The following is a 23183-nucleotide window of genomic DNA, read 5'->3' as shown; positions in this document are numbered from 1 at the left end:
AGGGGAAAGATGGGTCCATCTGCACCAACGGAATACCCAACCTACGGGCGTGTCCGCGATCCATAAAACTCCCAGCTGCGCCAAATCTACTAGCGCCTTATGCTGGAGAGAGGGAAAAAACGCAGGGAAAAAAATCAACAAAAACATGTGACCAACAGAGAGCTCTGGGTGAGTTTTGTGCCTACTCACCTGGGGTGGCCGAGAAGTGTTCCGCCTGCCAGCTCGACTCCCAGATGGACTCCTCCAGCACCGGTCCGAAGTGTGTCCTCTCCGGCCTCCTCCTCCGGTTCCCCTAGATGCAGCTCCTCCCAACTCCATCGGAGTTGGAGCGGGCGGGCTGGGAGGTGGAATTGACAGGACCCCCTCTGAACGCCCGCAGGCAGCTAGCAGGTTGTCCAGTCGATCGACGTGTCTATAAGTTCATCGAGGGAGAGTGTGGTGTCCCGACAAGCTAGCTCCCGGCGGAGCCTCCCAGAGGCTGCATCGGTAATGGTCCATCAGGGCCCTGTCATTCCACCCCGCACCAGCAGCCAAGGTCCGGAACTCTAACGCAAAGTCCTGCGCTCTCCTCGTCTCCTGTCTGAGGTGGAACAGTCGCTCACTCCGGGTAGTGGTCCCGAGCCAAGTCTGGGCTGTTCCAGACAGCGTTGGCCCAGTCCAGGGCCCTACCCAACACACAGGAGACGAGGAGGCTCACACTCTCCTCACCCGAGGGAGTCGGACGCACGGTAGCCAGGTAGAGCTCGAGCTGAAGCCAAAATCCCTGGCACCCAGCCTCCGCTCCATCGTACTCCCTCGGGGGGGTGAGACGCAACGTGCTGGAACCAGACGATGACATGGGAGAAGTGGTTTGCGTCGTCTGTGGGGGAGCTGGGGTGGACGTCGGGAGACCACTTCTCTCCCATCGCTCCATCGTCTCCATCATCTGGTCCATCGCTGAACCGATCCGATGGAGGACAGCTGTATGATGATGGATGCACTCTTCCATTGATGGGAGAGGGATTGTCGCTGCTTCTGCTGACTCCATTGTATGGTGCGGGCTTCTGTAACGGCTTCTAGGAGTAGTGGGTGGAGGAGTCAGGCGCAGAGAGCAATTAGTTCCGAAAGTGGATCTTTATTCCAAAAACAGTGAAAACGGACATGCCAAACACAACACTGGCGCATAAAATACCCAGTCCAAACAAACAGGACTAAACTGTCCGGAAAAATAGAATCCACAAATAATCCAAAACCATGAACAGAAAACAAGCCTGCACAAAAGCCAGCGGGCCTAGTGCCCTTAAATAGCCCACAAACAAAACTAAACTCAAAACAGGTGTAACCAATCAGACCAAACTACAAGAAACAAAAAAGGGAATCGATGGCAGCTAGTAGGTCAGTGACGACGACCGCCGAGCGCTGCCCGAACAGGAAGCGGCACCATCTTCGTGACAGCAAGCTAGTTATTTTATTTTCAATGACGGCCTAGGAACAGTGGGTTAATTGCATTGTTCAGGGGAAGAACAACATATTTTTACCTTGTCAGTTCAGGGATTCAATCTTGCAACCTTTCGGTTAGAAGTCCAACGCTCTAACCACTAGGATATCTGCTGGTTACTAGTCCAACGCTCTAACCACTAGGATATCTGCTGGTTATTAGTCCAACGCTCTAACCACTAGGCTACCTGCTGGTTACTAGTCCAACGCTCTAACCACTAGGCTACCTGCTGGTTACTAGTCCAACACTCTAACCACTAGGCTACCTGCTGGTTACTAGTCCAATGCTCTAACCACTAGGCTACCTGCTGGTTACTAGTCCAACGCTCTAACCACTAGGCTACCTGCTGGTTACTAGTCCAACGCTCTAACCACTAGGCTACCTGCTGGTTACTAGTCCAACGCTCTAACCACTAGGCTACCTGCTGGTTACTAGTCCAACGCTCTAACGACTAGTCTACCTGCTGCTTACTAGTCCAATGCTCTAACCACTAGTCTACCTGCTGCTTACTAGTCCAACGCTCTAACCACTAGGCTACCTGCAGGTCACTAGTCCAACGCTCTAACCACTAGTCTACCTGCTGCTTACTAGTCCAACGCTCTAACCACTAGGCTACCTGCAGGTTACTAGTCCAACATTCTAACCACTAGGCTACCTGCCACCAGTTACATATGTGTATAAATTAGAGGCCTATCTAATTCAGTTCATTCAGGTAACAACTGTGGAACACTTCTTTTTCACTCTCATAAAATTCACTGGACATAGCTGTTTGACAAATTTGATTTCAGTCTCATTTAGTTTTGATAGCAGGAATTGATCTATGTCAACACCTTGGAGAAAATAACCAGGAAGGAAAGACTAACCTGGCAGCTTAATTGGGCAGGGTTAAACACTGGGCTAAATACTGCAGGGTCAGGACAACATAACAGTCATTGCATGTTATAAATTGGGCAAAATACTGCAAGATCAGGACAACATAGTGTGGTGCAAAATGATGTGTGTGTGTGAGTGACAGAGGGATTGATGAGGCAGTGTTCTCACGTGTCAGCATACACGTGCATGCTGGTAAGGGTGTAGGCATGCTGTGTATATGCCTTCCTATTTCATCTGTTCTCTCCTCCTCAGCCTTCCCCCAGTGGATCAGCACGATAAACGACAGCCAGTTGGACAGTGGAGATCAGCTGCACTGGGAGTGCAAGGCCACAGGGATCCCTAGACCCACCTACCGCTGGCTCCGCAATGGAAAGTTGATCACACCACAGGTACTCACACACAGGTTCTCACGAATACACAGCATGATTTCAGCAATATACCCAGTTCTAGAATACACAGTATGATTTCAGCAATATACCCAGTTCTAGAATACACAGCATCATTTCAGCAATATACCCAGTTCTAGAATACAGAGCATCATTTCAGCAATATACCCAGTTCTAGAATGCACAGCATGATTTCAGCAATATACCCAGTTCAAGAATACACAGCATCATTTCAGCAATATACCCAGTTCTAGAATACAGAGCATCATTTCAGCAATATACCCAGTTCTAGAATGCACAGCATGATTTCAGCAATATACCCAGTTCTAGAATACACAGCATCATTTCAGCAATATACCCAGTTCTAGAATACAGAGCATCATTTCAGCAATATACCCAGTTCTAGAATGCACAGCATGATTTCAGCAATATACCCAGTTCTAGAATACACAGCATCATTTCAGCAATATACCCAGTTCTAGAATACAGAGCATCATTTCAGCAATATACCCAGTTCTAGAATACACAGCATCATTTCAGCAATATAAATCAGTTCTAGAATAAACAGCATTATTTCAGCAATATACCCAGTTCTAGAATACACAGCATTCAGTTCAGCAATATACCTAGTTGTAGAATAAACAGCATCATTTCAGCAATATACCCAGTTCTAGAATGCACAGCATCATTTCAGCAATATACCCAGTTCTAGAATGCACAGCATGATTTCAGCAATATACCCAGTTCTAGAATACACAGCATCATTTCAGCAATATACCCAGTTCTAGAATACACAGCATGATTTCAGCAATATAAATCAGTTCTAGAATAAACAGCATTATTTCAGCAATATACCCAGTCCTAGAATACACAGCATCATTTCAGCAATATAACCAGTTCTAGAATACACAGCATCATTTCAGCAATATACCCAGTTCTAGAATGCACAGCATGATTTCAGCAATATACCCAGTTCTAGAATACACAGCATCATTTCAGCAATATACCCAGTTCTAGAATACACAGCATCATTTCAGCAATATACCCAGTTCTAGAATACACAGCATCATTTCAGCAATATACCCAGTTCTAGAATGCACAGCACGATTTCAGCAATATACCCAGTTCTAGAATACACAGCATCATTTCAGCAATATACCCAGTTCTAGAATACAGAGCATCATTTCAGCAATATACCCAGTTCTAGAATGCACAGCATGATTTCAGCAATATACCCAGTTCTAGAATACACAGCATCATTTCAGCAATATACCCAGTTCTAGAATACAGAGCATCATTTCAGCAATATACCCAGTTCTAGAATACACAGCATCATTTCAGCTATATAAATCAGTTCTAGAATAAACAGCATTATTTCAGCAATATACCCAGTTCTAGAATACACAGCATTCAGTTCAGCAATATACCTAGTTGTAGAATAAACAGCATCATTTCAGCAATATACCCAGTTCTAGAATACACAGCATGATTTCAGCAATATAAATCAGTTCTAGAATACACAGCATGATTTCAGCAATATAAATCAGTTCTAGAATACACAGCATGATTTCAGCAATATACCCAGTTCTAGAATACACAGCATGATTTCAGCAATATACCCAGTTCTAGAATACACAGCATCATTTCAGCAATATACCCAGTTCTAGAATACACAGCATCATTTCAGCAATATACCCAGTTCTAGAATACACAGCATCATTTCAGCAATATACCCAGTTCTAGAATACACAGCATCATTTCAGCAATATACCTAGAATACAGTTTTCTATACCCAGTTCTAGAATACACAGCATTATTTCAGCAATATACCCAGTTCTAGAATACACAGCATCATTTCAGCAATATACCCAGTTCTAGAATACACAGCATCATTTCAGCAATATACCCAGTTCTAGAATACACAGCATCATTTCAGCAATATACCCAGTTCTAGAATACACAGCATCATTTCAGCAATATACCCAGTTCTAGAATACAGAGCATTATTTCAGCAATATACCCAGTTCTAGAATACACAGCATCATTTCAGCAATATACCCATTTCTAGAATACACAGCATCATTTCAGCAATATACCCATTTCTAGAATACACAGCATCATTTCAGCAATATACCCAGTTCTAGAATACACAGCATTATTTCAGCAATATACCCATTTCTAGAATACACAGCATCATTTCAGCAATATACCCAGTTCTAGAATACACAGCATGATTTCAGCAATATACCCAGTTCTAGAATACACAGCATCATTTCAGCAATATACCCAGTTCTAGAATACACAGCATTATTTCAGCAATATACCCAGTTCTAGAATACACAGCATTATTTCAGCAATATACCCAGTTCTAGAATACACAGCATCATTTCAGCAATATACCCAGTTCTAGAATACGTGATGTGTTGGGTTTGCACCAGACATAGTGTTTTCCTTTATGGCCAAAAAGCTAAATTATATTCTCATCTGACCAGAGTACCTTCTTCCATATGTTTGAGGAGTCTCCCACATGCCTTTTGGCGAACACCAAACATGTTTGCTATTTTTGTTCTTGCCACTCTTCTGTAAAGCCCAGCTTTGTGGAGTGTACAGCTTAAAGTGGTCCTATGGACAGATACTCCAATCTACACTGTGGAGCTTTGCAGCTCCTTCAGGGTTATCTTTGGTCTCTTTGTTGCCTCTGATTAATGCCCTCCTTGCCTGGTCTGTGAGTTTTGGTGGGCAGCCCTCGCATGGCATGTTTGTTGTGGTGCCATATTCTTTCCATTTTTTTATAATGGGTGTAATGGTGCTCCGTGGGATGTTCAAAGTTTCGGATTTTGTTTATAACCCAACCCTGATTTGTACTTTTGTCCCTGACCTGTTTGGAGAGCTCCTTGGTCTTCATGGTGCCACTTGCTTGGTGGTGCTTCTTGCTTAGTGGTGTAGCAGACTCTGGGGCCTTTCTGAACAGGTGTATATATACTGAGATCATGTGACAGATCATGTGACACTTAGATTGCACACAGGTGAACTTTGTTTAACTAATTATGTGACATCTGAAGGTAATTGGTTGCACCAGATCTTATTTAGGGGCTTCATAGCAAAGGGGGTCAATACATATACAAAGGGGGTCAATACATATACAAAGGGGGTCAATAATACATATACAAAGGGGGTCAATACATATACAAAGGGGTCAATACATATACAAAGGGGGTCAATACATATACAAAGGGGGTCAATACATATACAAAGGGGGTCAATACATATACAAAGGGGGTCAATACATATACAAAGGGGGTGAATACATATACAAAGGGGGTGAATACATACGTATGCACACATCACTTTTCAGTTTTATTTTTTTGTATTTTTTGAAACAAGTAATTTTTTTCATTTCACTTCACCAATTTGGACTATTCTGTGTATGTCCATTACATGAAATTCAAATAAAAATCTATTTAAATTACAGGTTGTAATGCAACAAAATAGGAAAAACACCAAGGGGGGTGTAAACAGATACAACAACGCCTCTCCCCTATTGGACCTAGATAGTTGGTGTGTTTGTACTGATATCTAGACTGTGTACATTTTAATAAAATGTATGTAGTTCTGTCCTTGAGCTGTTCTTGTCTATTAATGTAAGTAGTGCCATATAGAGGGAATGGGGTGTCCCCTGGAACTCAGCCAATGTGATATGCCCTTGATAAGAGGAGTATGTTGTGTTTCAGAGCAGGGTGGAGATGGTGAATGGAGTATGTTGTGTTTCAGATCAGGGTGGAGATGGTGAATGGAGTATGTTGTGTTTCAGATCAGGGTGGAGATGGTGAATGGAGAGCTCATTATCCAGAAGGTCCAACAGGCTGACTCTGGGATGTTCCAGTGTGTCGCTGAGAACAAATACGGAGCCATCTACTGCAGCGCAGAACTCAAGATCTTAGGTATGCTGTTGTTTTCACCTGTTGTTGTTGTTGTTATATTCCTTGTAACACTATGTGTGCCTTTAGTTATTGGTACTAAATAGAAATTAATACAAGAAAATAATAATGTGAACTGGGAAAAGCCCCACAGCAAACCAGGGTTGGAGTCTATCCATTTGAATTCAGTCAATTCAGGAAATAAACAGAAATTCAAATGTTTCTCTTTGCTTGGAATTGGAATTTCAGTTTGCTTCCTGAACCAACCACAGCTGCGTACCCACCAGCTATCTCTGGTTTGTTGCTGTTTGTTATTTTGGTAAGGCAAGGTCTGTTCTGATGTGTTTGTCATTATGTTAAAGGGAAGGTTTATTTGTATTTAACCTTTATTCATAAAGGTTTTTCTAATTAAGATAAAATCTCTTTAAAGGTCCATTTAAAATGGTCTGTTTATCCACAAAGGTTAATTTAAAATGGCCTGTTTTTCCACAAAGGTAAGCCTAGTCTTTTCTTTGACTCTATAAACAGTGAAACTGGCATAGCAACATGAAATAGGCCACAGCCTGATAAGGGAGAAAGATAGCAACACGAGAATAAAACTAAATGTTCAGAAGGCTAATTGGCAATCAATGGAGCCTGATTGAACCTGAACAGGTGTTCCCATGAATAGAAGAATGACAGAGGATGTGTCCCAAATTGTACCCTATTCCTTATATAGTGCACTGTGTCCATAAGGCTCCGGTCAAAAAAAGTGCACTATTTAGGGAAAAGAGTTCCATTTGGGATGCATGCAGAGCCTTGTGGTTATATGCAATGAGATGTCTGTATGAATCAGACTGAAGGTTGGCAGCCCAGAGTAGTTTATTTTGTCTCTATTTCAGAGGAGGAATGGATAACAGTGACTTAGAGGGTTAGATGCTCAAGGGGAAAGATGACAGGAGGAGAAAGGAGAAAGATGTTGGTGATTTATCCTGAACGACCACAACACTAGTGAACAATATTTTGTGTTTTGTACAAAAATTATTTGTCTGCCCTGCAGTATTCACTGGTAGGCTTCTAATAACGCTGTTTGTCTGTCCTGCAGTATTCACTGGTAGGCTTCTATTAAAGCTGTTTGTCTGTCCTGCAGTATTCACTGGTAGGCTTCTATTAAAGCTGTTTGTCTGTCCTGCAGTATTCACTGGTAGGCTTCTATTAAAGCTGTTTGTCTGTCCTGCAGTATTCACTGGTAGGCTTCTATTAAAGCTGTTTGTCTGTCCTGCAGTATTCACTGGTAGGCTTCTATTAAAGCGTTGTCTTTTCTGCAATATTCACTGGTAGGCTTGCGCCCAATACGATAGGTGTGGAGTGAAATGCTTACTTTACAAGCCCTTAACCAACAATCCAGTTTAAATTTAAAAAAATAGATAAATAAAAAATAACAAATAGTGAGAGCAGCAGTATAATAACAGTAGTGAGTCTATATACAGGGTGTTACGGTACAGAGTCAATGTGGAGGCTATATACAGGGTGTTACGGTACAGAGTCAATGTGGAGGCTATATACAGGGGGTTCTGGTACAGAGTCAATGTGGAGGCTATATACAGGGTGTTACGGTACAGAGTCAATGTGGAGGCTATATACAGGGTGTTACGGTACAGAGTCAATGTGGAGGCTATATACAGGGGGTTCTGGTACAGAGTCAACGTGGAGGCTATATACAGGGGGTACCGGTACAGAGTCAATGTGGAGGCTATATACAGGGGTTCTGGTACAGAGTCAATGTGGAGGCTATATACAGGGGGTACCGGTACAGAGTCAATGTTGAGGTTATATACAGGGGTTCTGGTACAGAGTCAATGTGGAGGCTATATACAGGGGTTCTGGGACAGAGTCAACGTGGAGGCTATATACAGGGGGTACCGGTACAGAGTCAATGTGGAGGCTATATACAGGGGTTCTGGGACAGAGTCAACGTGGAGGCTATATACAGGGGGTACCGGTACAGAGTCAATGTGGAGGCTATATACAGGGGGTTCTGGGACAGAGTCAACGTGGAGGCTATATACAGGGGGTTCTGGTACAGAGTCAACATGGAGGCTATATACAGGGAGTACCGGTACAGAGTTGGAGTCATTAAAACTCGTTTTTCAACCACTCCACACATTTCTTGTTAACAAACTATAGTTTTGTCAAGTCGGTTAGGATGTGTACCTTGTGCATGACACAAGTTATTTTTTATCAATTTGTTTACAGACAAATTATTTCAGCCTCCACGTTGACTCTGTACCCATACCCCCTGTATATACAGTTGAAGTCGGAAGTTCATATACACCTTAGCCAAATACATTTAAACTCAGTTTTTCACAAATTCCTGACATTTAATCCTAGTAAAAATCCCCTGTCTTAGGTCAGTTAGGATCACCACTTCATTTAAAGAATGTGAAATGTCAGAATAATCGTAGAGAGAATCATTTATTTCAGCTTTTATTTCTTTCATCACATTCCCAGTGGGTCAGAAGTTTACATACACTCAATCAGTATTTGGTAGCATTGCCTTCAAATTATTTAACTTGGGTCAAACGTTTCAGGTAGCCTTCCACAAGCTTCCCACAATAAGTTGGGTGAATTTTGGCCCATTCCTCCTGACAGAGCTGGTGTAACTGAGTCAGGTTTGTAGGCCTCTTTGCTCGCACACACTTTTTCAGTTCTGCCCACAAGTTTTCTTTAGGATTGAAGTCAGGGCTTTATGATGGCCACTCCAATACCTTGACTTTGTTGTCCTTAAGCCATTTTGACACAACTTTGGAAGTATGCTCAAATCAAATCAAATCAAATTTTATTTGTCACATACACATGGTTAGCAGATGTTAATGCGAGTGTAGCGAAATGCTTGTGCTTCTAGTTCCGACAATGCAGTAATAACGAGCAAGTAATCTAACTAACAATTCCAAAAAAAACTACTGTCATACACAGTGTAAGGGGATAAAGAATATGTACATAAGGATATATGAATGAGTGATGGTACAGAGCAGCATAGGCAAGATACAGTAGATGATATCGAGTACAGTATATACATATGAGATAAGTATGTAAACCAAGTGGCATAGTTAAAGTGGCTAGTGATACATGTATTACATAAGGATGCAGTCGATGATATAGAGTACAGTATCAACGTATGCATATGAGATGAACAATGTAGGGTAAGTAACATTATATAAGGTAGCATTGTTTAAAGTGGCTAGTGATATATTTACATCATTTCCCATCGATTCCCATGATTAAAGTGGCTGGAGTAGAGTCAGTGTCATTGACAGTGTGTTGGCAGTAGCCACTCAATGTTAGTGGTGGCTGTTTAACAGTCTGATGGCCTTGAGATAGAAGCTGTTTTTCAGTCTCTCGGTCCCAGCTTTGATGCACCTGTACTGACCTCGCCTTCTGGATGGCAGCGGGGTGAACAGGCAGTGGCTCGGGTGGTTGATGTCCTTGATGATCTTTATGGCCTTCCTGTAGCATCGGGTGGTGTAGGTGTCCTGGAGGGCAGGTAGTTTGCCCCCGGTGATGCGTTGTGCAGACCTCACTACCCTCTGGAGAGCCTTACGGTTGAGGGCGGTGCAGTTGCCATACCAGGCGGTGATACAGCCCGCCAGGATGCTCTCGATTGTGCATCTGTAGAAGTTTGTGAGTGCTTTTGGTGACAAGCCGAATTTCTTCAGCCTCCTGAGGTTGAAGAGGCGCTGCTTGGGGTCATTGTCCATTTGGAAGACCCATTTGCGACCAAGCTTTAACTTCCTGACTGATGTCTTGAGATGCTGCTTCAATACCTTTTTTAAAGGTATGTGTGACCAACAGATGCATATCTGTATTCCCAGTCATTTGAAATCCAAAGATAAGGGCCTAATGAATTGATTTCAATTTACTGATTTCCTTATATGAACTGTAACTCAGTAAAATCTTTGAAATTGTTGCTTCTTGCGTTTATATTTTTGTTCAGTGTAGTTCCTTGGAGATTCTGCTCGTCAGTTGTGACAGTGTCTCTGGTGAATTCAAAGGCCTGAGAGAAATGAGATCTCTCTCTCTCTCTCTCTCTCTCTCTCTCTCTCTCTCTCTCTCTCTCTCTCTCTCTCTCTCTCTCTCTCTCTCTCTCTCTCTCTCTCTCTCTCTCTCTCTCTCTCTCTCTCTCTCTCTCTCTCTCTCTCTCTCTCTCTCTCTCTCTCTCTCTCTCTCTCTCTCTCTCTCTCTCTCTCTCTCTCTCTCTCTCTCTCTCTCTCTCTCTCTCTCTCTGTCTTGACTCTCTCTCTCTCTCTCTCTCTCTCTCTCTCTCTCTCTCAGCTTCAATATGGGACCATACGTGTTCTTCTCCCCTCTCCTCTCCAGCATACCCCACCCTCCCTCAACTCCTCCCACTCTCTCTTGGCTGATAGGAAGATGCCTACCCACCATCCCTCCCTCCTCCCCCTCTATCTTCCCTCCCTCCTCCCCCTCTATCTTCCCTCCCTCCTCCCCCTCTATCTTCCCTCCCTCCTCCCCCTCTATCTTCCCTCCCTCCTCCCCCTCTATCTTCCCTCCCTACTCCTCTATCTTCCCTCCCTACTCCCCTCTCCTCCCTACTCCCCTCTCCTCCCTCCCTCTCTCTCTCTCTCTTGACTGAGATCAAGATTCCTACCCCTCCCTCACAGCAAGTGCTGTGTTTTCTCCCTGGTGGTTTCCATGGCCTAGGGGATCTGTGCCATCCCTGCCACAGTCAGACTGGTCTCTGTCAATGCTAGGAGAAGAGAGAGGGAACGGAGGGATGGAGTGGGTGGTAGATGGTGCAGGGGCTTGCTGGAAGAGAGGGGAAACAGGGGGGGGGACAGACTGAGGGATGGAGGGAGGGAGGGATGGAGAGAGGGATGCTGGGAGGGATGGAGAGGGGGATGGATGGCATGAGGGATAGAAGGGGTAGGGGCTGGCCAACAGTCAGGAACCAGCGCTAGCTGACTAGGAGATGTCCTCATCTCTGTCACCTTCAAAGCATCAGTCAGTTTTTAAATAACCGGTGGTGACAAAGCCTCCCAGCTTATAGACCCTGGGCCCCAGAGCCCTGCTCACTGCATTAGTGTATGCAGACAGAGAACTTTACTTTGAAGCAATGTCTCCTATTTACACAGTTCTCAAGTTGGTGACCTTGTAGCATGCACAACTACTGCTGCCTATCGTTTGTTGATCCTGATGTTGTTTCACATGGTATACGTTAGCTTTGTGACACAGTTTGACATTGTTTGTAATTATTTTGGTACTAAACTGAGAGAAAAATACCAATATATTTTCAAATGAGAATCAAACAGTATCAGAAATGTTTTAGTTTTTCATTGTATTTATCTAAATGTCTATTGTTTGGGGAACTATCTCGACATACACTATCCAACAGACGTGACAGCAGTAAACTGTAAATGCTATGTACTAATTGTTTTGACAGAAGATTTTACAGCACGTTGACAAATTACAGACCAAATAACAACCCGTCTGTCATCTGCGTGACCTTCCACATGTTCCCTCGCTTATGGCACACGTTGCACGCAAAGATGGCATCCTATCTCCTATTTAGTGCATAAAGTAGTGCCCTATGAAGGGAATATGGTCTCCTATCTGAAGTAGTGCCTGATAAAGGGAATATGGTCTCCTATATAGTGCCTAAAGTAGTGCCTGATAAAGGGAATAGGGTCTCCTATATAGTGCCTAAAGTAGTGCCCTATGAAGGGAATAGGGTTTCCTATTTAGTGCCTGATATAGTGCCCTATGAAGGGAATATGGTCTCTGTGACGTAGAAGTCCGTCACTGGTCACGGGCAGCATTTGGTTCTTTAACGCACACACATATTCATCACTCCTCCCTGCGCCATTATACCATAAGTTAACAATGTGGGTCGACACACAATTTAACTTCTGTCTTGGTGCATGCATTTCACACTTGTCAATGTTCATATTTGAGAGATACAATAATTATTATACTTATCAATGTTGTGGATGAGCGCATTGTTTGTTTGTTCTGTTCCTCTCTCTCCATCTCTGTAGCTTCTGGGTATGCTGGAAAAGGACCCGAGCTAAGGGAATTGGGTTGGCTTTATAGTGCCTGTCCCAAATGGCTCATTAATGCATATGGGCATATTGAAAGATATTGTCAGTAATGATGTAATGTTGTAAATGTTATGTTGTGATATTGTTTAAAACCGTGTTGCAATGTATATCCTTTAGTATGTTTAGTTCATGGAAAATGTAGGTTTGTATTGTTAATTGATTAATTAATTAGGGTTAATTGTTCTGAGGGGAGGGGCTAGCCCTACAAAAGGAGCCTCTCTCCAGTCTCTAAGGGGGATTTTTTGGATTGAGCTGTGGATGGGGCAGCATTGTTGTTAAGCTGTCCCATAAGGTAGACGTTGATGGCAGTACTGTTATTTTCTGTTCCGGAATCACTTGTAAATAAACACCTTTGCACAGAAGAACTTTTGCGGTTCCGCCATCTTTTTATTTTTATAGAGGTTAGGTTATCCAGTTTAGCCATCTGGCCTACTCTACGTGACATATGGTGGCAGTGGTGGGATGGCGTACCGCAAATCAGTGAATTCCAACAAGAGAGGTAAAGGAATGCGTACAGGATTGCGTTCTCAGCAACAGCATCAACTGTCAGAAAAGGTACCTGAAGTTGAACCGGGGTGGAATACCATGGAATCGTCTGGTGAAGAAGAGGTCAAGTATGAGAAACTAGGAGCCCGACCGCGGGGCCAAAGACAACCAGAACTGGGTGAGCTGCTGACTGAAGGAGCAGTTGGGGGACCAGAACCACACCCAACCATGGTAACCCTTTTTCAGCAACTTTTCACCTGCCTTGAGAGGAGGGACGAAGACCTCAAGCAGGAGTTACGTGGCCTACGCCAATCTATCCTCACAGCTCCCCACCAGGCGGAACTCGTCAGTGAGAGCCCAAGATTGGGTCTTCCAACACCAGGACGACAAAGGCTCGATGCAGCAGGGACTTCAACTCCACAGCAGGCACCCCAAGCAGTAATGAGGCCAGCACCAGGAGACCAGTCCAGCAGTGTTAACGTCCATCTTCCAGCATTCCTGAGGAAGGAGCCAAAGATGCCCTCATACCAGCAGGGGAGGACATTGAAAACTACCTGCTGAGGTTTGAGCGCATGGCTAAGACGTGGCAGTGGCCTGAGGTAGAGTGGGCCTGCAGGCTTGTCCCATTGCTCACGGGCAAGGCCTTAGAGGCTTACACAGCAATGGATGAGGGGCTGGCCAATGTCTACAAGGGCTTGAAGGAAGCGCTGCTGGTGAAGTTTGACATCTCACCGGAAACCTACCGTCAACGCTTCAGAGCTGCATCAACGCCATCGGGTGAGTCGCCGACAGAGACGTACCACCGCCTCAAGGGTCTCTACCGACGATGGGTTCGACCGGGGAGAAGACACAGGACGAAATCGGGAGGTCATCATCCTCGAGCAACTTCTACAAGTTCTACCACACGACATTCGAACCTGGGTCCGAGAGCACGAGCCCAAGGACGGGCTTATGGCGGCCAAGCTTGCACTGCAGTATCTTAATGCACGTAAAGGGGGCCCACCACAACCTGCAGCACCCGCTCCAAGGAGTCTCAGAGACACAAGGGACATCAGAAACGCCAGAGATGGTGGAGGTAACTCTGGGGGTTATGTGTCTGGGAGGGAGGTAAGGGATCATGCAGTTCGCTCTGATGGGAGGGGTCTGACCTGTTTTTACTGCCGGCAGCAGGGGCACAAAGCTTCAATGTGTCCGCTACGTAAATCCAAGCTCTCAGGTTACTGTTATGTACCCAGAGAGGGGGATGGTGTTCAGAATAGACAGACTCGGGAAGGGTCATGCTTGGTACCTGTAAAAGTGAATGGTAAAAGTCTTACTGCAATGATTGACACCGGCAGTTCCCTGTCATTGATCAGAAAAGGTAATGTACCTGTTAATGACATTGATTATGGTCATCAGACACTGATCCAATGTGTCCATGGTGACCAGTCACAGCAGCCCACAGCTGAGCTCACAGTTGAGATTCAGGGTCAGAAATACCTCCTCAAAGTTGGGGTAATGGAGAAGCTACCTTTTGAGATGATTTTGGGGAGGGATGTGCCTGTACTCTCTGATCTGTTGGGAAGTGTGGGGGTCAGCTATATGAGCAGTCAGTTTGCCAGTCTGATGTTCAGATGGCATGTTCAGTTGTCACTCGTGCCCAGGCCAAAGCTGGTTTACAACCTCTGCCTGACTTGTGTGATAGTCTGTGCGAGGGGGAACCAAAGGGCCCAGAAAGTCACGCCGCCAGCGGCGTCTTGAGAAGTATGGGAACCCCTGTACCTGTTGCTGATGTGTCTGGGTTAGAGGTGCAATGGGATGTTCCACAAAATTTTGCTACACTGCAGAAGTCTGACGCAACCTTGAAATGTTTGTTTGACAAGGCCTTAGCTGGGGACAGTCAATCTTTATGTGGGGGATTTACACAGTAGACAACCACATACTCTACCTTGGGTCAGAGGCAGATAGCAGGAAGTTGGTGGTGCCATCTACCTGTAGACCACTTGTTCTCAACCTTGCACATACAGTTCCATGGGCAGGCCATCTAGGGCAACATAAGACCTATCTTAGGCTAGGCTCCCGTTTCTTTTGGCCCTCCATGTATACTGATGTACAAAAATACTGCAAATCATGCCCCACGTGCCAGAAAACCAGTGCTGTCCGTAGGTCTGAACGGGCTCCTCTATGTTCACTGCCAGTTATCTCTACCCCATTCAAGAGAATTGCAATGGACATTGTTGGACCCTTGGAGAAGAGTAGTGCAGGTTACAAGTATATATTGGTGATCTGTGACTATGCCACCCGGTTCCCAGAAGCCTTCCCACTCCGTTCCATAACCACTCCAAAGATAATCAGTGCTCTTGTTCAGCTCTTCTCTCGTGTAGGAATCCCAGATGAAATCCTGACGGACCAAGGGACAAACTTCACCTCGCGACTGATGGTTCAACTCCACCGACAGCTGGGCATTAAAGGCTTGAGGACTACTCCCTACCATCCCCAAACGGATGGGCTCGTAGAGAGATTCAATCAAACGCTCAAGAACATGCTGAGGAAGTTTGTGGCTGACACTGGTAAAGACTGGGATAAGTGGTTACCCTTTCTGCTTTTTGCTTACAGGGAGGTGCCTCAGGCATCGACAGGTTTCTCGCCATTCGAACTCCTCTATGGATGGCCAGTGCAAGGACCACTGGACCTGCTGAAGAAGTGCTGGGAAGGTTCCCCAGTAGCTACCTCAGGACAGGGGATTGTCCAGTATGTCCTCCAGATGCGAGACAGGTTGGAACGGTACCGAGAGGAAGCTAGAGCAAACCTTCAGCAAGCCCAGAAGGCCCAGAAGAGAGGCTATGACCAGCACGCTCGCCACAGAGAGTTTGAGCCAGGACAGAAAGTCCTGCTCCTCCTTCCCTCGTCTACCAGCAAGCTCCTTGCGCAATGGCAAGGACCGTACCTAATCGGGAGGAAGATGGGCCCAGTGACCTACGAGGTGCTGCACCCGGACAAGGGTAAGAAGAAGCAAACCTACCATGTGAACCTTCTCAAGGCCTGGGAGGAGAAAGAGGAACTCTCCAAAGGAAAGTCCTTTCTGGTCCGCAGAGTAGAAGAGGATGAGTCGGATGGAGTCACAGAGGCATGGAAAGAACGAGCAGAAGTCATACTGGCTCACCTGGAAGAAGACAAGCAAGATGAGCTGAAGCAGCTGTTTGGCAAGTATCCGGCCCTCTTCAGTCAGAGACCAGGAAGAACCAAAGTCCTGGAACACGTCATTCGTTTGAAACCTGGCCAGAACCCTGTCCGCCAGCATCCTTACCGTGTGCCTGAGAGGCTGGTGGTAGCCCTCAAGGAAGAGGTCCACACCATGATAGAGATGGATGTTGTCGAGCCATCTTCAAGTGAATGGAGCAGCCCTATTGTCATTGTCCCAAAGAAGGATGGCTCTTTGCGCGTCTGCATGGACTTCCGTAAGGTGAATGCCATCTCCCAGTTTGATGCCTATCCCATGCCCCGCATTGACGACTTACTGGAGAGAATAGGTAGAGCTCATTACATCACCACATTGGATCTCTGCAAAGGGTACTGGCAGGTGCCCCTGGATGAACAATCCAAGGCCTACACTGCATTCCGGACGCCAATGGGCCTGTTCCAGTTCAAGGTCATGCCGTTTGGCCTTCATGGGGCCCCTGCGACTTTCCAGAGGCTGATGGACAAGGTCCTCCAGGACTGTGACGATTACTGTGCTGCTTACTTGGACGACGTGGTGATCTACAGCCACTCCTGGGAGGAGCACATACAGCATCTTAGCAGCGTCCTGGGGAAGATCCATGAAGCAGGCCTCACGCTTAACCTCCTGAAGTGTGAGTGGGCGAAACAGGAGACAAAGTACCTGGGTTACCAGCTGGGTAAGGGTGAAGTTCGGCCTCAGGTGGAGAAAGTGGAGTCCATCAGGAATAGCCCTCAACCCAGAACCAAGACACAGGTGAAGTCCTTCCTAGGTCTGGCAGGGTGGTACCGGAGATTCATTCCACAGTTTTCGACCATCGCTGTCCCTCTGACCAACCTCACTTCGAAGGGGGCCAGCAACCCTGTGAAGTGGACTGAGGAGTGTGAGGAAGCCTTCATGACACTGAAAAAACGACTGTGCTCATTCCCTGTTCTCCAGACCCCTGATTTTAAGAAGAGATTTCTCGTGCAGGTGGACGCTTCGGCTGTAGGAATTGGAGCTGTACTGGCCCAAGGGGAGCCAAGAGAAGAGCTTCCTGTGCTGTACCTGAGTCGGAAGCTGTTGCCCAGGGAAACCAGGTATTCTACAATCGAAAAGGAGTGCCTGGCTATAAAGTGGGCCCTAGATAGCCTCCGTTACTACCTTCTTGGGAGGGAATTTGACCTGCACACGGACCACAGAGCACTGACCTGGATCCAGACCATGAAGGACCGGAATTCTCGTGTGACCAGGTGGTATCTGGAGCTCCAGCCCTTCAGGTTCTGTGTCCGTCACAAGGCAGGAAAAGAGAACGTTACTGCGGACTACCTATCAAGGCTCCCGAACATGGTCGCTTCAGGAGAGGAGGAAGGTAATGTGACGTAGAAGTCCGTCACTGGCACGCGGGCAGCATTTGGTTCTTTAACGCACACACATATTCATCACTCCTCCCTGCGCCATTATACCATAAGTTAACAATGTGGGTCGACACACAATTTAACTTCTGTCTTGGTGCATGCATTTCACACTTGTCAATGTTCATATTTGAGAGATACAATAATTATTATACTTATCAATGTTGTGGATGAGCGCATTGTTTGTTTGTTCTGTTCCTCTCTCTCCATCTCTGTAGCTTCTGGGTATGCTGGAAAAGGACCCGAGCTAAGGGAATTGGGTTGGCTTTATAGTGCCTGTCCCAAATGGCTCATTAATGCATATGGGCATATTGAAAGATATTGTCAGTAATGATGTAATGTTGTAAATGTTATGTTGTGATATTGTTTAAAACCGTGTTGCAATGTATATCCTTTAGTATGTTTAGTTCATGGAAAATGTAGGTTTGTATTGTTAATTGATTAATTAATTAGGGTTAATTGTTCTGAGGGGAGGGGCTAGCCCTACAAAAGGAGCCTCTCTCCAGTCTCTAAGGGGGATTTTTTGGATTGAGCTGTGGATGGGGCAGCATTGTTGTTAAGCTGTCCCATAAGGTAGACGTTGATGGCAGTACTGTTATTTTCTGTTCCGGAATCACTTGTAAATAAACACCTTTGCACAGAAGAACTTTGCGGTTCCGCCATCTTTTTATTTTTATAGAGGTTAGGTTATCCAGTTTAGCCATCTGGCCTACTCTACGTGACATGTAGGGAATAGGGTCTCCTATATAGTGCCTAAAGTAGTGCCTGATAAAGGGAATAGGGTCTCCTATATAGTGCCTAAAGTAGTGCCCTATGAAGGGAATAGGGTCTCCTATATAGTGCCTAAAGTAGTACCTGATAAAGGGAATATGGTCTCCTATATAGTGCCTGAAGTAGTGCCTGATAAAGGGAATATGGTCTCCTATATAGTGCCTAAAGTAGTGCCCTATGAAGGGAATAGGGTTTCCTATTTAGTGCCTGAAGTAGTGCCTGATAAAGGGAATAGGGTTTCCTATTTAGTGCCTAAAGTAGTGCCCTATGAAGGGAATAGGGTTTCCTATTTAGTGCCTAAAGTAGTGTCCTATGAAGGGAATATGGCCTCCTATATAGTGCCTAAAGTAGTGCCCTATGAAGGGAATAGGGTCTCCTATAGAGTGCCTAAAGTAGTGCCCTATGAAGGGAATATGGTCTCCTATATAGTGCCTGAAGTAGTGCCTGATAAAGGGAATAGGGTCTCCTATATAGTGCCTAAAGTAGTGCCCTATGAAGGGAATAGGGTCTCCTATATAGTGCCTAAAATAGTGCCCTATGAAGGGAATATGGTCTCCTATATAGTGCCTAAAGTAGTGCCTGATAAAGGGAATAGGATCTCCTATATAGTGCCTAAAGTAGTGCCCTATGAAGGGAATAGGGTGTCCTATATAGTGCCACAAGTAGTGCCTGATAAAGGGAATATGGTGTCCTATATAGTGCCTAAAGTAGTGCACTATGAAGGGAATAGGGTCTCCAATATAGTGCCACAAGTAGTGCCTGATAAAGGGAATATGGTCTCCTATATAGTGCCTAAAGTAGTGCCTGATAAAGGGACTAGGGTCTCCTATATACTACCTAAAGTAGTGCCCTATGAAGGGAATAGGGTTTCCTATATAGTGCCTAAAATAGTGCCCTATGAAGGGAATATGGTCTCCTATATAGTGCCTAAAGTAAATCAAATCAAATCAAATTTATTTATATAGCCCTACATCAGCTGATATCTCAAAGTGCTGTATAGAAACCCAGCCTAAAACCCCAAAAGCAGTGCCTGATAAAGGGAATAAAACCTGGTCTCCTATATAGTGCCTAAAGTAGTGCCTGATAAAGGGTGGAATAAACTGGCAGCATGGCCAGGTGGACTGGGGACAGCAAGGAGTCATCATGTCAGGTAGTCCTGCCCTAAAGCTAGGTGCAGCAGCATGGCCAGGTGGACTGGGACAGCAAGGAGTCATATGGGTAGTCCTGGAGCTCAGGTCCTAGGGCTCAGGTCCTCCGAGAGAGAGAAAGAAAGAGAGAAGCCTAGAATTAGAAGATTCACACAGGACACCGAATAGGACAGGAGAAGTACTCCTATAAACAAACTGACCCCAGCCCCCTAAACTATGCAGCATAAATACTGGAGGCTGAGACAGGAGGGGTCAGGAGACAGTGGCCCCATGATAAAGGGCCAATAAAGTAGGCCCTACGAAGGGAATCTCCTATATAGTGCCTAAAGTAGTGCCTGATAAAGGGTATTTAGTGCCCTATGCCCTATGAAGGGAATATGGTCTCCTATATAGTGCCTAAAGTAGTGCCTGATAAAGGGAATATGGTCTCCTATTTAGTGCCTAAAGTAGTGCCCTATGAAGGGAATATGGTCTCCTATATAGTGCCTGAAGTAGTGCCTGATAAAGGGAATATGGTCTCCTATATAGTGCCTAAAGTAGTGCCCTATGAAGGGAATATGGTCTCCTATATAGTGCCTAAAGTAGTGCCCTATGAAGGGAATAGGGTTTCCTATTTAGTGCCTAAAGTAGTGCCTGATAAAGGGAATAGGGTCTCCTATATAGTGCCTAAAGTAGTGCCCTATGAAGGGAATAGGGTTTCCTATTTAGTGCCTAAAGTAGTACCCTATGGAGGGAATATGGTCTCCTATATAGTGCCTAAAGTAGTGCCCTATGAAGGGAATATGGTCTCCTATGTAGTGCCTGATAAAGGGAATAGGGTCTCCTATATAGTGCCTAAAGTAGTGCCCTATGAAGGGAATAGGGTCTCCTATATAGTGCCTAAAGTAGTACCTGATAAAGGGAATATGGTCCTGTGCCTGATAGTGCCTGAAAAGGGAATATGGTCTCCTATATAGTGCCTAAAGTAGTGCCTGATAAAGGGAATAGGGTCTCCTATATAGTGCCTAAAGTAGTGCCCTATGAAGGAATATGGTCTCCTATATAGTGCTTAAAGTAGTGCCTGATAAAGGGCATAGGGTCTCCTATTTAGTGCCTAAAGTAGTGCCCTATGAAGGGAATATGGTCTCCTATATAGTGCCTGAAGTAGTGCCTGATAAAGGGAATATGGTCTCCTATTTAGTGCCTAAAGTAGTGCCTGATAAAGGAATAGGGTCCCTATATAGTGCCTAAAGTAGTGCCCTATGAAGGGAATAGGGTTTCCTATTTAGTGCCTAAAGTAGTACCCTATGGAGGGAATATGGTCCTGAAAGTAAAAGGGAATAGGGTCTGATAAAGGGAATAGGGTCTCCTATATAGTGCCTAAAGTAGTGCCCTATGAAGGGAATAGGGTCTCATATATAGTGCCTAAAGTAGTGCCCTATGAAGGGAATATGGTCTCCTATATAGTGCCTGAAGTAGTGCCTGATAAAGGGAATATGGTCTCCTATATAGTGCCTAAAGTAGTGCCCTATGAAGGGAATAGGGTTTCCTATTTAGTGCCTAAAGTAGTGCCTGATAAAGGGAATAGGGTCTCCTATATAGTGCCTAAAGTAGTGCCCTATGAAGGGAATAGGGTTTCCTATTTAGTGCCTAAAGTAGTACCCTATGGAGGGAATATGGTCTCCTATATAGTGCCTAAAGTAGTGCCCTATGAAGGGAATATGGTCTCCTATGTAGTGCCTGATAAAGGGAATAGGGTCTCCTATATAGTGCCTAAAGTAGTGCCCTATGAAGGGAATAGGGTCTCCTATATAGTGCCTAAAGTAGTACCTGATAAAGGGAATATGGTCTCCTATATAGTGCCTGAAGTAGTGCCTGATAAAGGGAATATGGTCTCCTATATAGTGCCTAAAGTAGTGCCTGATAAAGGGAATAGGGTCTCCTATATAGTGCCTAAAGTAGTGCCCTATGAAGGGAATATGGTCTCCTATATAGTGCTTAAAGTAGTGCCTGATAAAGGGCATAGGGTCTCCTATTTAGTGCCTAAAGTAGTGCCCTATGAAGGGAATATGGTCTCCTATATAGTTTCCTATTTAGTGCCTAAAGTAGTGCCTATGAAGGGTCTCCTAATATGGCCTCCTATTTAGTGCCTAAAGTAGTAGTATGGTCTCCTAAAGTGCCTAAAGTAGTGCCTGAAGGGAATATGGTCTCCTAAGTGCCTGAAAAGGGAATAGGGTATATAGTGCCTAAAGTAGTAAAGGGAATAGGGTCTCCTATATAGTAGCCTAAAGTAGTGCCCTATAGTGAAGGGAATATGGTCTCCTATATGCCTAGTGCCTAAAAGTAGTGCCCTGATAAAGGGAATAGGGTCTCCTATATAGTGCCTAAAGTAGTGCCCTATGAAGGGAATAGGGTCTCCTATATAGTGCCTAAAGTAGTGCCTGATGAAGGGAATATGGTCTCCTATATAGTGCCTGAAGTAGTGCCTGATAACGGGAATAGGGTCTCCTATATAGTGCCTAAAGTAGTGCCCTATGAAGGGAATAGGGTCTCCTATATAGTGCCTAAAATAGTGCCCTATGAAGGGAATATGGTCTCCTATATAGTGCCTAAAGTAGTGCCCTACGAAGGGAATAGGGTCTCCTATATAGTGCCTAAAGTAGTGCCCTATGTAGGGAATAGGGTCTCCTATATAGTGCCTAAAGTAGTGCCTGATAAAGGGAATAGGATCTCCTATATAGTGCCTAAAGTAGTGCCCTATGAAGGGAATAGGGTTTCCTATATAGTGCCTAAAGTAGTGCCCTATGAAGGGAATAGGGTGTCCTATATAGTGCCACAAGTAGTGCCTGATAAAGGGAATATGGTGTCCTATATAGTGCCTAAAGTAGTGCACTATGAAGGGAATAGGGTCTCCTATATAGTGCCACAAGTAGTGCCTGATAAAGGGAATATGGTCTCCTATATTGTGCCTAAAGTAGTGCCCAATGAAGGGAATAGGGTCTCCTATATAGTGCCTAAAGTAGTGCCTGATAAAGGGTATAGGGTCTCCTATTTAGTGCCTAAAGTAGTGCCCTATGAAGGGAATATGGTCTCCTATATAGTGCTGAAAGTAGTGCCTGATAAAGGGCATAGGGTCTCCTATTTAGTGCCTAAAGTAGTGCCCTATGAAGGGAATAGGGTCTCCTATATAGTGCCTAAAGTAGTACCTGATAAAGGGAATATGGTCTCCTATATAGTGCCTGAAGTAGTGCCTGATAAAGGGAATATGGTCTCCTATATAGTGCCTAAAGTAGTGCCCTATGAAGGGAATAGGGTCTCCTATTTAGTGCCTAAAGTAGTGCCTGATAAAGGGAATAGGGTCTCCTATATAGTGCCTAAAGTAGTGCCCTATGAAGGGAATAGGGTTTCCTATTTAGTGCCTAAAGTAGTAATGGAGGGAATATGGTCTCCTATATAGTGCC

At 44.9% G+C, this 23183-nt stretch overlaps 2 protein-coding genes across 40 annotated transcripts in view; one reads left to right on the top strand and one right to left on the bottom strand.

Annotated features, from left to right (window-relative positions):
• LOC112214694 (receptor-type tyrosine-protein phosphatase delta) overlaps positions 1-23183 on the bottom strand; it is a 905847-nt gene that overhangs the window by 419142 nt on the left and 463522 nt on the right. The window lies entirely within an intron of this gene.
• The window catches only part of LOC112267515 (contactin-5-like), a 210093-nt gene that overhangs the window by 21601 nt on the left and 165309 nt on the right, over positions 1-23183 (top strand). The window contains exons 3-4 of the mRNA XM_042298356.1: positions 2603-2739; positions 6548-6677. Of these exons, the coding sequence (XP_042154290.1) occupies positions 2603-2739; positions 6548-6677 (267 nt within the window). The remainder of the gene's footprint in view (positions 1-2602; positions 2740-6547; positions 6678-23183) is intronic.

This window comes from Oncorhynchus tshawytscha, linkage group LG15 (genome assembly GCF_018296145.1).
Source record: "Oncorhynchus tshawytscha isolate Ot180627B linkage group LG15, Otsh_v2.0, whole genome shotgun sequence".
Taxonomy (NCBI): Eukaryota; Metazoa; Chordata; class Actinopteri; order Salmoniformes; family Salmonidae; genus Oncorhynchus; species Oncorhynchus tshawytscha.
Note: the sequence above shows the minus strand (reverse complement) of the source record. Positions and strands in the feature narration are given on the sequence as shown.